The 15666-nt window shown below is 32.6% G+C and overlaps 2 protein-coding genes across 2 annotated transcripts; both read right to left on the bottom strand.

Moving 5' to 3' along the window:
* Positions 1 to 342: 342 nt before the first annotated feature.
* On the bottom strand, positions 343 to 3375 carry LOC145570833 (uncharacterized). The gene is made up of 2 exons (XM_081629961.1): positions 2856 to 3375; positions 343 to 1082 (listed from the first exon to the last, which is right to left on the bottom strand). The coding sequence occupies exons 1-2, from the start codon at positions 3373 to 3375 to the stop codon at positions 472 to 474; spliced, it is 1131 nt and encodes a 376-aa protein (XP_081486087.1). The 3' UTR covers positions 343 to 471.
* Positions 3376 to 4908: 1533 nt separating this feature from the next.
* On the bottom strand, positions 4909 to 14038 carry LOC145570832 (ER lumen protein-retaining receptor-like). Its single transcript, XM_081629960.1, has 8 exons — positions 13807 to 14038; positions 13149 to 13348; positions 12459 to 12620; positions 12046 to 12126; positions 11324 to 11451; positions 11171 to 11219; positions 11015 to 11056; positions 4909 to 5193 (listed from the first exon to the last, which is right to left on the bottom strand). Exons 1-8 carry the CDS (start codon positions 14036 to 14038, stop codon positions 4909 to 4911), a joined length of 1179 nt encoding a protein of 392 aa, XP_081486086.1.
* Positions 14039 to 15666: the final 1628 nt, after the last annotated feature.

Below are 15666 nucleotides of genomic sequence, written 5' to 3'. Positions count from 1 at the left end.
TGCTTGAGCTCATATTCTCCATGTAATACAAAGAATAGATCCATGTTCATCGTGTGCCTTCATAAAATAGAACTTGTGCTCGCTTTCACCTTGATCACCTATAAATTCTCTAATACACAGTTGCAACATGTAACGTTCGATATGTTTTTTGCAGTATTAAATCCATTTTAACAAAGTGTGCAAGGATGATTTAAGAATCTTAAGCTTTAAATAGGATAATTAGGCAAGCTTAATTGAATTCATAATAAACATTACAGAAAAGTATAATATTACAATTAACATCCAATGTACAAACTCAGTTAGATAAAAAAGTTCAACCTTCAGAACAAAGAATTTCCTATCTATACCCTGTAATGCTACAAAAAGAAAGGTTGCCTGTACTACTTAAAAAAACTAACAGAAGGAGTCTTACGATCTCGATCTTACTCCAATTTAGCAACACTCAACAGCTCATTAGGTTAGCTCAGGGTGTCAACCAAGGGCAAAAGGAACCACTCTAATATGCTTGAGAGGGTATTCTACATCTACACCTCCAGCATGCTCCACGAAACCAGCTGGGGAGAATGATGCTCCATGGCAAACACATATAATGCTCACCTCAGCCTTTGAATATTTATACAAAAACCCAGTTAATGTCTTTCCATTGGGTCCATTTCCGGTGGTTGAAACACAAGGCATTTGAGAAAACATCAGTTTCTGCTGGTCTATTAACCCAACGGGCTTTGGAGGCTTCCCAATTTCACCTTTGGCTTCTTTGGGGATTGTGGTTCGAGGAGTTTTGTTATTATCATCTGACAATGCATCATCAATGTTAGGTTGCGCTTCATTTTGTTGGCAAGTCATATTCAGTTTTTCTTGTGACTTAGAGAGTTGTCTTGAGCTCGTAACGAGTTCAATCTTGTTAGAGTATGAGCTGCACAATGGGGGTTTTGAGAGGTTTGGATTAGAACAGTTAATTTGAAGTTCTGGTTGTGATGAACAAGGTTGAAGTTGCGCAGTAGTACTAGTTGCCGGAGCATTTGTTGGGGCCAATGGCGAGTGAGGATGGCTTGAATGACTGCCAGCGTCACTGCTATTTCCACCTACATTAACAAAAGGTCAGCTCAAATAGATACCACATATGGAAACAGAGTTCATCACAAACATTGGATAAACATCACAATCATTTTTGCCAAAAACTAGAGAGCTAAAAGACTGATAACCAGAATATGGAGATGAGAAGAACACAAAAAATTCTGTGTTTACAGTACTCCATATTTAGTATAAGGATTTATTAGAAAAAATTTCTACAGGTTGAAACTCCTAAAGTAATCAACCATGTCGTCACTGTATCCTCCTCTCAGACTCCGATTGTGTCAATTCTTCCAATATGAAACCGTCTGAGGATTAAGGCTAACAATTGACCACCTTATATTCAAGTCTAAAGAATATAAACACTGCAAACTCTACTCTCTACCCATTTTCTGAGAGATTAATGTGTACCTTCGCCAACTTATGTGATTAAATAGACTCCAAATAAGTTGATTACAATATTATCCAGGTTAAACAGAAAATAAACATCCTTTGTCAGCATGATTGCACTTTGCAGGTTATTGTTATCACAAACCAACCCAATGTTGATTAACAATATTAAATCTTCCAAAGAATATGTAATTATGTACAATATTTAATCTTATCTCCATGGTAGAACAACTTGAATACTGACTTCAACAATCAGGTAATACTAGATTACTAGAAACCGTCACTCGTGATGTCACAATAAAAGAGTAAACTTCAACCCAAATTTGCACTGCATTCCCATTATGTTGCATTATTGCATGTATTAATATTTACTTCATACAATCTAATAATCGATCATAATCACAAATCAAATCTTAAGTTATCATCTTCCAAATCAATCTACAGAGCCAACTCTATTAGAGGAAAACAATTAAAACCGAAGACTAATCTGCATCATTACTCGTAGTATTCCAATGTTCCTTTTATTAACACATGGAAATCTAACCCCAATTCAGCAATGCATTCCCCTTAATTGCATACATTAATATTTATAATCTGCGCATTAATCATAATCACACATATTCAATCTTAGGCTATCGTCTACCAAAACAATCTAAAACCGAAAACTAATCTATACCATTACCCTTTTGTGACTCCGTATGAACACCCTTCAACTATAATATCACTCGTCGTACTCCTAAGTTTCTTTTATTAATCCATCAAAATCGGATGATCGATTAATATCATTATTCATTACCTAATAGTCATTGATTAAGAACACCAACACCGTCACCGTCCACAATTATAAATTAAAGCAATGTGTACAACTAGGTGTTCTTTGGCACAATTTAAGAATTACAACTTGATTAATGACTTTGCACCCCCAAATTAAGAAATCAATACAACTTGCAAATTGCAATCAGTGACTCAATGTCATATCATATCAACCTAAAGCAACAATGTCATTCATACCCTTTTAATTTATTTAAAAACAACCCCAATTACACATTCTTTAACATATATAATTAATTATAATATCGGGATTACCCTTTCTTAATCCTATGATTATTAAAAATATTATCTTTCTCCACCAATTGGATCATTTTTTATTTGATAAAACAACATTTGATTACTAACCTCATGTGGCTTTTTTATTCTAGTATTATTATTAAATTTATAAAATTAGCAACTTGTAACAACATTAAAATCAAATTAAAAAGACAGATCTTCCTTGAAAATAACTTTGTAGAATAAAATCCATTCAACTTGCAATTAATTTAAAATCAATTCTATATTAAATCATTAAATAGAAAACCTGGTTAAATAAACAAATTAATTAATTAAGAAGAAATTACCTGTGCCAGAAATACACTGGTAATTATCAGAAATTCCAGAAGAGCTACCGCTAGATATAGAACCGCCGGCGCCGGAACCGTCAGTCTGAGAAGCGAAATTACCGTTTTGCCCTTGATAAACACCAGCATTCCACCCAAACCACGGCGGCGTCGCTCCTTGAAACCCTAAATTCAGAAGTTTCGGACGACGTTCCTCCAGAAAATCCTCCTGTTGATGATTTCCAACAACGACGTCGTTTTTCGCGGAGGACTTACGTTTCAAATCACGCTTTAGCTTCGCTTCATGGCGGCGGAGAGCTTGCGCGTCACGCTTGGAGAGGATCTGACCGTTGGGAGCGGAAACAAAGGAAGGTTCGGGAATATTCTTAGGAAGAAGAGATGAAGGTGGAGAAGAAGAGGAGTAATTGAGAGGGCGAAGAGAGAGGCTAAGCTCTAAGTCATCTTCATCAATGGCGGTTGTTTTTGTGTTTGTGGTGGTGGTGGTGGGGGGTTCGTCGGTTGGAGGGTTTTCGTCCGCCATTGATGAAGGTTAAGGAAGGTTTCTCTCTCTACAAAAAGATGAAGAGTTTCTCTCCCTAAAAAGCATGGGAGAATATATAACAATGGAGGGAAAGGAACGAAGGAAGGAGAAAAGCGTTTTTGTTTTTGGGTTGTTTTAAAGGGGTTTAAAAATAATGTGACTTTTTTTGAAAAAAAAAAAAAAAAATTAGGGTGAGGACACGTGGTGGGACGAGAGAGGAGGGGAGAGATGGCTGCTAACACGTAAGAAGTGTTTGGGAGGCGGGTTTGCAGAGAGAGAGAGAGAGAATGTGTTAATCGTGTATTCTTGTTGTTGTTATAGCTTCTAAACTTCAATGGTGGTTAATTGTCTTTCTACTTCTTCTATATTTATTGTTTTTTTTTTTTAATTAATTTGATGGAGATTGTTGGAAATTGATTAGAGGGAGTAAATTTGTTTTAGTTATGATGTATTTTTGGGTGAGGGTTTTACATAGCATATATATTCGGAGATTCGGAGAGATATTTCGGATTGAGTAGAGGGGTGCATGTCGTGCATGCGTTGAAAATCAAGTACAACATAAGAAGTCCACCAGAATTGTCCTCACGTGACATTGAGTTGAACTCCGTTTCTTGGTAGTTCTAGATAGGTGCATGAAATAATTTGAACTATTTTCTTCGATTTTTTATAATTATGTATCATTACATTGAGTCTTTAATTTAAATTCGCAATTTCAAAGTTTTACAATTTTACTTATTTATAATAAAAGAATAATTAGTATTTGAAATAATATAATGGCAAGCGTAATATATGAATTGATGTAAGCGTGAAATAAAAAGTGTTGTGGTGAGGGGTAAAAAAAACTTTAAAATGTTAATAACTATGTTAATCAATACAACATACGAAATATATATGAAAAATTATAAGAAATGTACAAAATAAAGATGAGTTAATAGAAAAAATGAAAGCCTTTGACAAAAAGAAATAAGATTGACTAACACTCACCAGTTTTATCTAATTCTTTCTTGCCTAAAGCAGATTTTCCGATTTATTAGGTTATAAATAGCTAATTTTATATTTTGGCTTATATATTTATTTTATTATTGCCTTAGCTTTGCTCTTAATTTCAAAAATCTACATTTTGCGGGTGTGGTGAGTTTATTTATTCGTAATCCATTAATTTATAGTGAAAATCATATTATGTGAAATATGAGATGGATAGCGTTTACTATAAGGTTTCCCATGCAAATGAAAAAATATGATTACACCAAAGAATTAGAGTTCTTTCTAGATAACTTAAATATTGTACTGTGACGAATACATAGATATTCTTAATAACTAATTTAAATTTTTAGAAAAATATGTTTTGAAGTTTAAATTTGTCCTTGTTAATTTAGATATAAATATCATATAATTTAATTCATAAAAAAATTTCCTTTCTTGTTGAAATAAATAATACAATAGTTTTACATGCGGCAGGCCGCACCGTGCAGCCAGCCACAATTTTTTTTTATTTTCTCTTTCCTCTCTCTCTCCTCTCCTCCAAGCTCCAACTTAGTTCACCGTTGCCGTCTTCGATTCGTCGTCGTCGAAGCTCCTTGAAGCTCCAAACCAACCCAGACCTCCGTCGTCGTCGTCGTCTTCATCTTCATCTTTGCCGGCGAAAGCTCCAAACCAACCCAGACCTCCGCCGTCGTCGTCATCTTCGTCTTCATCTTTGCCGGCGAAATCAGCTAAATCGATCTCCACCTCGCTGTCGTCTTCATCTACTTTGTGGTGAATTGCATATTTGAAGGATAGATTATGAGGAATAGCAACCAAATTTCGAAACTCCAAACCCTAACATTTCCCCCAAATTTCAAAGCTCCAAATTTTGCTTGAGTTTGCGCGGGTTGTGAGGAAGGTGAGGTGGTCAGGTGCGGTGGAGGAACGGTGATCAAGTGGCTTGAGATTGATGTGGGTTGTGAGAAGGTGAGGTGGTCAAGTGCAGTGGAGGAGTGGGTGGTCAAGTGCGAAGGTGGTAGCTGCTACAACTAAGGTGGTCAGGTGCGAAGGTGGTGGCTGCAAAGGTGGTCAGGGGTTACTCGGTCAGGGGTTACTTGGCCACTCAGGGGTTATTAAGTCGAAGGGGTTACTAGGTTGGTCAGGGGTTACTGGGTTGAAGGGGTTACTTGTGTGTTAGCTAGCCACACACAAAACCTACTGAAACAGTGATTATTGAGAGAAAAAAGTGAAACCCACTACACATTGTATTATATGGAAATTTACATGTGCCAAAGTAGGTAAGAAATATTAATTTCAATACGTCACAAAATAGTTAACAACTAACAAGCCGATATATCTGTAATACTTGACAAAAGAAATATTCCATATCACACATCAAATACCATCATTTAAAGTTTTGCATACAAATAAAATATACCCAAATTAATAATTAATATATTAAATGTCTGATTATTTGTTATATTTTAGAAATTAGCTAACTAGTAACCTAGCAAGTGATCTCCTCACTTGGAAATTATAGTTATATATAACAATTGATTGGAAATTAGTTGTTGCTTATTAGATATCTGTTGATTTAATTTACTCGAGTTATTTATTTGAGTTGTAGTATTATCAAATTTTACATTGCATGACCATGTAAAAATCAATATTCAAAAGTTTCTAACAAAAATGCAAACCAATTAAACAAAGCCATACACTATTTTGTGATCAGGTTATTGTTTATATCACAAACTTTGCACTGATATTTAAATACTTGTACTTCATATATATAATGTTTTATTGTTGTAGTATTATTGATTATGAAAGTTAGATTATATATTTTCCATTTGAGACCAAAAACCATCTATGATTGGAGTCGAGATAAATATATATATAGTTTTTAATTTATGGCAGTTTACGAATCCCTAATCACCCTAAGCTACATACATGACTTGTCTAATCACAAATTCACTTTGAATTGACACGGTTCACATTAACATTTGATATAGATCTTTAAAATCATAAAACTCATAATATACTATATAATATGATAATCCTTAGTTAGGGCCTGTTCTGATTGACTGAAATCAACTGAACTGAACTGAACTGAACTGAACTGAGCTGAACTGAACTGAACTGAACTGAACTGAACTTATTAATTAGTGATTTTTAACTACGGATTAGTGGTCTTTGATTATATATTACTATACCTATGTGTATATACAAATGTACTATTTCATATGACATAATTATAAAATTTATAATATAATTATAAATTTATGGAAAATATATTAAAAACTTGAAACCTCTAAATATTTTAAACACATATACTATTTAATTTTAAAATAAAATAGTATTATGACAAAAGAACACAAAACACTTACATGTAGCAGAAAAGCAGCTATGGATATTGTCCGACAAGAATAACTGATCAGATATGGGAGTCAGTTCAGAGGAATGCCGAGGTAATGGAGGAGCTTGGTGGACAAGAAGAAGACGAAGAACTAACTGACTATGAAAATTAGTTTAAGTTGTGTAGTACTCTAATTTTCTCAATAAGATTAACAATAGAAATGTGTATCAAAAAAATAGAACCATTTGAACAATGAATTGTATCGATATTATTATTATTATTATTATTATTATTATTATTAATTATTGTTATTATTATTATTATTATAATTAATTATTGATTATTATTATTAGTATTATTGTTATTATTATTATTGTTATTATTATTTATTCATGATTATTATTATTATTTATTGATAATAATAATAATAATAATTATTATTATTATTTGTTGCGTCGTTGTAATAAGAGCTTAAAAGAATGAAATTTGGCTTTATATCATTAGCAATATCATTAGACATAAGAGCTGAACTGAACTGAACTGAATTTCAACGGAAGAGAACAGGCCCTTAATGTATGTTGATGATGAACGACAACATAATCCGTTAAGAGCTATGAACTAATCACATTTTAGTTTTGATGAATTAATACATTTTCACGTAATTTAAAAAATAGTTGTATAAATAATTTGAATTATAAAACCTTAAAAATTACTCTAATATTATGTACGTAATACGTATGTAGTTGAAGTATAAATGATAAATGACAACTAATCGTGTAAGATCATGACCTAATCATATTTTAGTTTTGGATTAATGCAGTTTCAATTCACATTAAAGATGTGATGCAAATGTTTAGAATTGTGAAACCTTTGAAAAAAAAGCAACTCTATTATACGATAATCTTAGCTTAATTGATGATGAATAACCTACTCTTATAATAGAACATTTATTTTGTTGAATCACGAAAGAAAATATAGTATACTTATCTTGTAGGGATCTTGAAAACGTAGATTACTTAGCTTGTAGAACACTAATCAACATCTCATTCACATTAGAAAAAAGTATAAAACCAACAAATTTATTTCCATAAATGAGATGAACTTCTTTCTTCCATGCTCACTCCTTATTCCTTAACTTAATCAAAGCACCAATAGACAGAAGTAAAGAGCGTCTGGCATACATCAATCAGCATCTTCCACGTGTCAACCAACTGTGGGTCCAACACATCTGGTAAATTTTTTCTTAATTAAAGTAACCACGTGAATAAAATTTTCCCGCTGCATAGTACTCCACGTCGACACGTGTCCATTTCAGTGGGTACCATAGTGCCAATCGGAATCCACCTGACATGACACGTGGATGACGAATGACAGCTCAAAGTAGCAGAGAAGAGTGCAAGGGAGTTTGACGATGATGTATGACCCGTCGACGGAACAGGCGACACGTGGCGAGATGTGTTTGGGTGAATATTTAATGAAATTCTAACTTTTTGGCGGGTACACGTAGGATATTGGTGTGTTTTGGAGGGGTAAATTGGGGATTTTAGTAGGGGAATGATAAAGCTGTGAAGGGGTGATGCATGTTTGACACGTGTAGTGTACGTATTTTACGTTCAATGAACTGTACGGGGCAACAGATGAGCGTGCTACGGTAAGAGGGTCCCAGCTACTGAAGACTGATGAGCTGTGAAAAGTCAACATACTACTTGCTCCGTATGTTATACGGAATAAATACTCTCATACCCTATTTATTTTTATTTACTTCCTCCGTTTTTAAATACTTGCTCCATTTTCCTTTTTCTATCCGTTTTTAAATACTTGTTCCATTTTCTTATTTGGAAATTTTTACAATATTTAATTAATTTATCTTACTTAATAGACCCCATCATTAATCATATTTTATTAATTTCATGCTCTCTCTCCTCCAATTATCTCCAATACTTTTGCTTTTTACAATTTTTTATTCTTCCACCCACCCTACTACCTCCATATTTTATTAATTTTTTTAATTTCTCCTAAAACTACGTGCATGGATAAATGGAGCAAGTATTTAAAAATTGAGGGAGTATTTATTTTGATTGGTAAAGGAGAAAGGCTCTATCGGACTGAAACTTCTCACAGTTCCTCTCAACTCGGGTAGCGGACTAGACATTTTGAAAGTGAGCGGGGAAGAGTACAGGCATCCCCAAACCCAAAGTGTCTCTAGTGGGGTTTGATCAGATGCAAACTAGACAAAGCTATACTTGGTTTTTAATTTTTACTCCCTCCGTTCTTTTACTAGAATTCTATTTCTCATTTTTCACGAAAAATAAGGTTTTTGTAGATTTCTTAAAGCATGTGATTGAAAGTATCAAACTACATTAATTGCATTAAATAACAAGTGAGAGAAAAGAAAAAAAAAAGGTTAATAAATGCCAAAAAGAAGAAAAAGAATGAGGAGAGAGAACATATGTTGGTGGATTAATAAATGCTAATAATATTTGGCACAAAAAATCAGTAAAAATTGAGTATAGTTTGGGGATTAAATTAGGAGAATGAGGTTTAAATTGTAAAAAACTATTCTCTCCGTCCCATAATATAGTTCTTGTTTGTGTTTTTTCATGGTATTTAAGAAATTGGACAAAAAAATGGATGAAGTACATCAATAAAAGTGAAAAGTACAATTATAGACAAAAGTTATAGAGAAAGTGGAAAAAAGTACAAGACATGTGCAAAATTCAAGGGTAATTTAGAAAGTACAATGAATAAAATAAAAAAGTGAGGGTATAATGGTCTTTACATACTATCTAAAAATAGAAACAAGAACAATATTTTGGAAAACAAAAATATGAAACACAGGAACTATATTATGGGACGGAGGAAGTACTTACTAAAAAGGGAATGATTTCTAATAATGGAACTTTAATTTTGATTTGCCAAAAAAGGAATAGTGGATTCTAATAAAAGGTTGGAGGGAGTATTTAATAACTCATTCTAATCGTACGTGTTTTTTAGTGTTACTCCGTATATGGTAACAATACTGGAATGGTTTCACCTTGTTGTGAGATCAAACCTCATTAGAGGAAAATTGGGGTGGAAATTTCCTTACCCTTCTCCCCCATCCTCAAATTGTCTTGCCCACTAATCTGAGTCGGGTTGGATCTGTGAGTGATTATGGCTCACTAGGACCTTTCTCCTTACCATTAAATAAAAAAAAAAAAAAAAACAATACACTCTACATTTTTTTAATTGCAACATTTTCATCATCACGGAATTTTATGTTTATTCTCATAGTTGATTTGAATTTGTAATATTTATATTTTATTATTAAATTAATAACTTTTTATTAATTATGAACCCATATTTATGAAAATATTATGTTGATTTGTTAATTTATTTACGATTTTATCACTTAATATCAAGTGACAAAGTGAGGCTTTCTACTTAGCATAACGGGTGCTAAAAAGTGCACATATTGTACAAAAAAAGAAGTAGAAGATATTTTTCTCCTTATGGTCTACTCATTCTAAAGTACTACGGAGTACTCTGTAATAGTGACATGACCAATTGAGTCAATGCACAAGTTGATAGTATGCCAAGTTGATGAATGAACTTATGAACCCACCCATCTTAATTAACATTAATTGTATAAATCTATAATTGATTCAGCTTGTTGCACACTTGCACTTGAAAGTTGCATAGATGCCGAATATTGTTTATTACTTCCTTCATTCTAAATTAGATGCAGAGTAACACTTTTTTTTTTTCTTTTCACGTTTACTTTAATAATGAATATCTTTAATAATATTATATAAAAATATTATATATTAATTTTTTATTATGTACATATTGAAATGAATTTAATAAGATGTATTATAAATGCTACTCAAAATTTGTTTAAGGAAATCCCGGGAAATTTGTGTTACCATTTCTAATATATTGTACTACATTTTAGTTTTTCAAAATTTCATATCTCAATATGTATATACTAAAAAAAAAACACCAGTTTCTACCTTAACACGTTCACCTTGTACTTCATAAAAATATACGAGTATACGAAACAATATTGAGACCATCATATCCAGTCTGTTATTTTGCGGCCTTTTGTGTGTAGAATTAGAAAGATCCTCGCTCTTGGGTTAACCCGACTCTTTGGTTGGCCACAACAGTAAGACGTGTAATATATTCTTCTTTCTAACTTCTTATTTTGTTTTGTAGTTCTTCTTGTAAAAAAAAAAAAAAAAAAAAAAAAAAAAAATTGAGACCATGATATAGAGAAGCTTATGAAAATACTTTTTTTTAGCACACAAATTATAATGTGCAGGCGTGCATGCGACGAACAACCTTAGCATGGTGTTCAAAGTGTTCACCATTGGATGCATATAGCTAGGAAAGCACAATTTAAGCAGCTTATGTTAGGTGTACTTTACATAAATTGATGATATTGATGCAATGATGCTTTATACATACATTTCTCATCATCATATCCAAATATCACACAACTGAGACAAGTGAAGGTAGCCTCATCAAGCGTCGTCCCTCCATCACACTGTGAAGCGCAAAATGATCATTATTAAGTTTATTTTAGATTTTATATTTTGTTCAAAGTAAAAAGAATGAACGATTTTAGCTATGTGTATTATACATATATACCTCTTGACGTAGTAATAACAAAAGTCTGCCAAAATGAAAGTTTGAACTAGCTCAGCAAGAGGAGCCACTAGCAAATATAGACGTCCCCTCCCTATTTGTGTAAGGAGCGATCCCTTGGTTTCAGTAAGCTGTAGGTAACCGCAACATATACAGGTTAATACAACGAAAATGAAGTAAACATAGACACGCAAATTTCAATACATCATACGTATACTCATAAAGTCATAATAATCTCCTTTTGTTTGAAATTAATTGTTATTATTGTATCCTAAGATTCCTAACCTCTCAACATACAGATTTTTGTTATTTCAACATGGCTTTATTTAGAGTTAATTTGAATCAAGATCTCAATCTTTTACAAGAAATGTAACACGTACAAATGTACAATATGGTTCCAGACATGCATCCTAGTGTATATAATACACGTGATACTATCATCGGATGAGGGAGTAGCTTATTTAGTTAAGTAAAACATTACAGATTATAGAAAATCATTTTATTCTTGTACACAAAAGAACAAATTAAACCATTCAATTCATCAACAAATGACTAATAGGTTGGACATATTCAGTAGGATATGACATACACATGTAAATATTAATTAATCTCATGAAAATTTGGGTTAGAGAATGAAGAAATAACATAACGTAGTTGTTAATGGAGCAAAGTACAAATAGTTATAATTAATAAGATAATGATGGATTGATAGATAGCAAACTGACCATAATCATCCAATTAGCGAAAGAGAAGAATCTTGCCACACCCAAAGCAAAGACATAATGACCAGTAAATGTTTCAACCATCTGAAACACAAATTTAAAAAGACATAAGGGGGAAATGCACGTCTATTTGATCATCTATATTAATGATCTATATAGCCAATTACCAATCAGGAAACTAGCAAAACCTAATTGAGCTTGTTTACGTGACCATTAAACAAATGAATTTTTTTATTTTTCATGCTCGTAGTTACATTTTTGGTTTACAAGTAGGGCTTCGTTCTTGAAAAATGTAACTTATCGTGTTTTTTTGCTAGCTAAACAATTCCTTTCCGATCCTATAATTGTATGAGTTAGCTATCATGAAGTGATGCGTATCAAAATTAGCATAACATTAATTATATAATTGTACAAACCTTGGCATTTTGTATCAAATGAAGCTGAGGCAGCACAGAAACGGCTTCAATTACCAAGCCATACACATAGAATAATCTCCTCACAAATTGAAATTGCTCCCTGAAAAAGTTGATTTGCCATCCAGGATGGCCTATTACCGCAACAACAGCACAAGGCACCAACTGCCATCACCAGACATATAGCATGTAAGTTATCAAATGTAACCAAATAGATGTACTATAAGGTTTCCACTCAATGCCGGCCATTTTATTTCTTCCATCTAAAGCCTTTTCTATTCTTTCGTACTTAAAAAAACTTTATTTAATCTGTATCTTCTACTCCGTATAACTTTTTGACTTTATGCTCATTAAGATACTTGATTATTTACACGAGCCTCTGTTATTTTTTTTATAAGTAATTAATATAATATGATAACACAAAAACGAGGACGAGTAATTTTTTTAATTACACGATAACGTATCAAAAGTGAACTTTATTTAGCTAATATCATGCTCCGTATAGTATAATTAGCGAGAAAGGTACATTATACTCTGTAACTCCTCTTTTCGCCTCATTAAATCGTTACAATTTGTCAATTTTTAGTGGAATGTTTTTGAGACGGAAGGATTATAAATTTTAGTAATCAAAAGAATTGCGCTTATGAATTAATAAGAACAAATTAAATACTTATATAAGTTGTATCTACTTACCACATAATACAAACTCAAGTTGTCAAGGCTTTGCATGTAGGTGTACTTTAATTTATAACGCATCATATATATCACCCACATAGTAGATCCAAGAGTTATAGTATCAAGTACAATATTTATGTTGCGTACTAGTGTAAAATGGCTTATAATTCTTATGATTAAGAATATTACTGTAAGCTCTTGAGTCTTCAATGATAGACCTGTTAAAACCAACAAGGATTCATTAATGCATATGTATTTCAATTCAATCCATTAATTCGTTTATTAATTATTAATTAAATAAAAATAGGAAAGTAATTTTAATGGTAAAAGCCAAGAGTCAATATCAAAAAATTTAAGACTAGCTTTTTATTTTTGGCGGAAAAACTAGCTTTTTAGCCAATAAAAAAGCCATTTGCCAAACACCATTTTTTTTGGCTATTTGACCAAGATGAAAAGCTAAAAGTTAAAAGTTAACCAAAACACCAAGTAAAAGCCATTTACCAAACAAGGCTGTGGTCAATAACTTTGTAAGTATAATTGATCAACGAGTCATGCATTTATGCCACATATATAAAGAATGTTCAAGAATAGAACCATACTAATTTTATCGTGAGTTTAAGAAAACAGAGAAAGTACGTATATGATGATGAAAACTCGAAAAGGAATGAAGAGGTACCGGAACAAGTTTTGTTGATAGTGAGATTGTAAATTAAGACTAAGATCCCAGCAGAATGAGCAAGTTGTGTAGCAACAAAGAAATGGGTGCGTTTTTTGACAAAAGCTTTCAACAAAATTAGCAACATAATTGCTGCAACCACGCCCATGGTTACTTTCTCTCTTACGGATCGACTCCGAATCCATCTCCCTAGCCGCTTCACCGGCGTCGGAGTTGCCTTCTTGTCCCCCATAATATTAGTTCGTTGTAAACGGAAAATATGAAAGGAGGTCTAAAGTTAGTTAAGTTAGTTGACTATTACAAGATAAAAGGCAAAGGAAGAGAGGTTAGATTAATAGAGTAATGAAGAGAAGTTGATTACACATAGTGTGGTTAGGCTGACCGGGTGAGTTGGACGTGGACCAAGTTTTAGAAAGAGACTAGAGTGATTGTTTATTTGATACAATTGTTAAATAGTGTATTAGTGTGTGTCTGTGTGATGTAATCAATTTGGAGTATATTCATTTGTTTACCGGACTTTAGATTATCATTTTTGATCAGAATTAAATCTCAAATGGGGTAATTGGACAAAGTGAAATGTTAAGTTACATACCAAGCTTTAGACTAGTACATCACTTGAGTATTAAACTCCATGTTAAATTTTCCTAAACAAACTTTTTATTCAAGGTTAATTAGGCATATCTAATAATGTCATATGTATATACTTTCTTTCCCTTGTTATGCACTTTCCGTTCACCTTAACTCAACAAAGACCCACCATTTTTTCCCACCTCAACGAAGAACGATATAAAATGCTAATTATATCTTACATTTTCACATATCCCACCATTTATTTCCTAAATCGTTATGCTTAAGAGATATGTTAGAGAGTACTTGAGCAACTATTAGAAAGTATGTCATGTAACTTGAAGTATGTCATGTAAGAAAATCACAGCTTTGAGCAGGATACACGTCAATGTATTAACTGGGCTATGAAAATAATATGTGTTATGTCTGACTTTTTTCAAGTAGCACCAATATTTTTGTTTTTGGTAGCTCAAGACTTTCAAGTGACAAAAATATCATAATGCTCATAAATAAATTAAAAAAAACATTGTCAATGGCCATATAATTTTATCATGCCATATTACTCATATATGTGTCTATCATGTAATAAACAATAGAATTTTGATAAGTTATTGTCATCCTTTTATGGCTTTAATTAAAGTAATTATCATTAGTTTAATAAAGAGTTGAAACTATCCCTCATCTTATTATCAAGATAATCTCATAAAAAGAGTAGTTCTTTCCTTTTCTTACATAATTAATTAGTTACATGCTTACATGGTAAGTAGAGTCGAACCCATCTACTCTACTAAAGGTGGGTAATTGTATCAAATCACGTAATCTAGAGGTTAATAATTGATTTCCATTCCAAGGTAGGGAGAATCGTAACAAACAATAAAGAAAACTAATTTTACATCATTCATGTTGAGCCTATGAGAAAACCCACATGTGAGTGGTGTGTTGTCCCACATTGAAGAGTGTAGAAAGTGTTGGAAAGTGTATCCCACATTTAAGAAATAAGAAAGTTGTGTCCACTTTATAAGGCTAAGGGCTACTCCTTTTATTTCCATATGATTTTGAGGTGGAACCTTCTTAGTCGTATAAAGTGGATAGTTGTGACAAGTATAACCTAGGCCCGTTTATCATGGTGTCAGAGTTAGGTTGGGTTGTGTTGTAATCTGGGCCAATATTATGAACAACTCACATGTGAATGGAAGTGTTAAACCATGAGAAAACCCACATGTTGTGAGTAGCGTGTTGTCTCACATGTATAAGTGAGAGTTTGTATTGGGGTGTGTATCCCACATTAAAGAT

This window comes from Chenopodium album, chromosome 12 (genome assembly GCF_948465745.1).
Source record: "Chenopodium album chromosome 12, dcCheAlbu1.1, whole genome shotgun sequence".
Taxonomy (NCBI): domain Eukaryota; kingdom Viridiplantae; phylum Streptophyta; class Magnoliopsida; order Caryophyllales; family Amaranthaceae; genus Chenopodium; species Chenopodium album.
The sequence above is the reverse complement of the archived record's forward strand: the minus strand, read 5'-3'. Positions and strand labels throughout refer to the sequence as shown.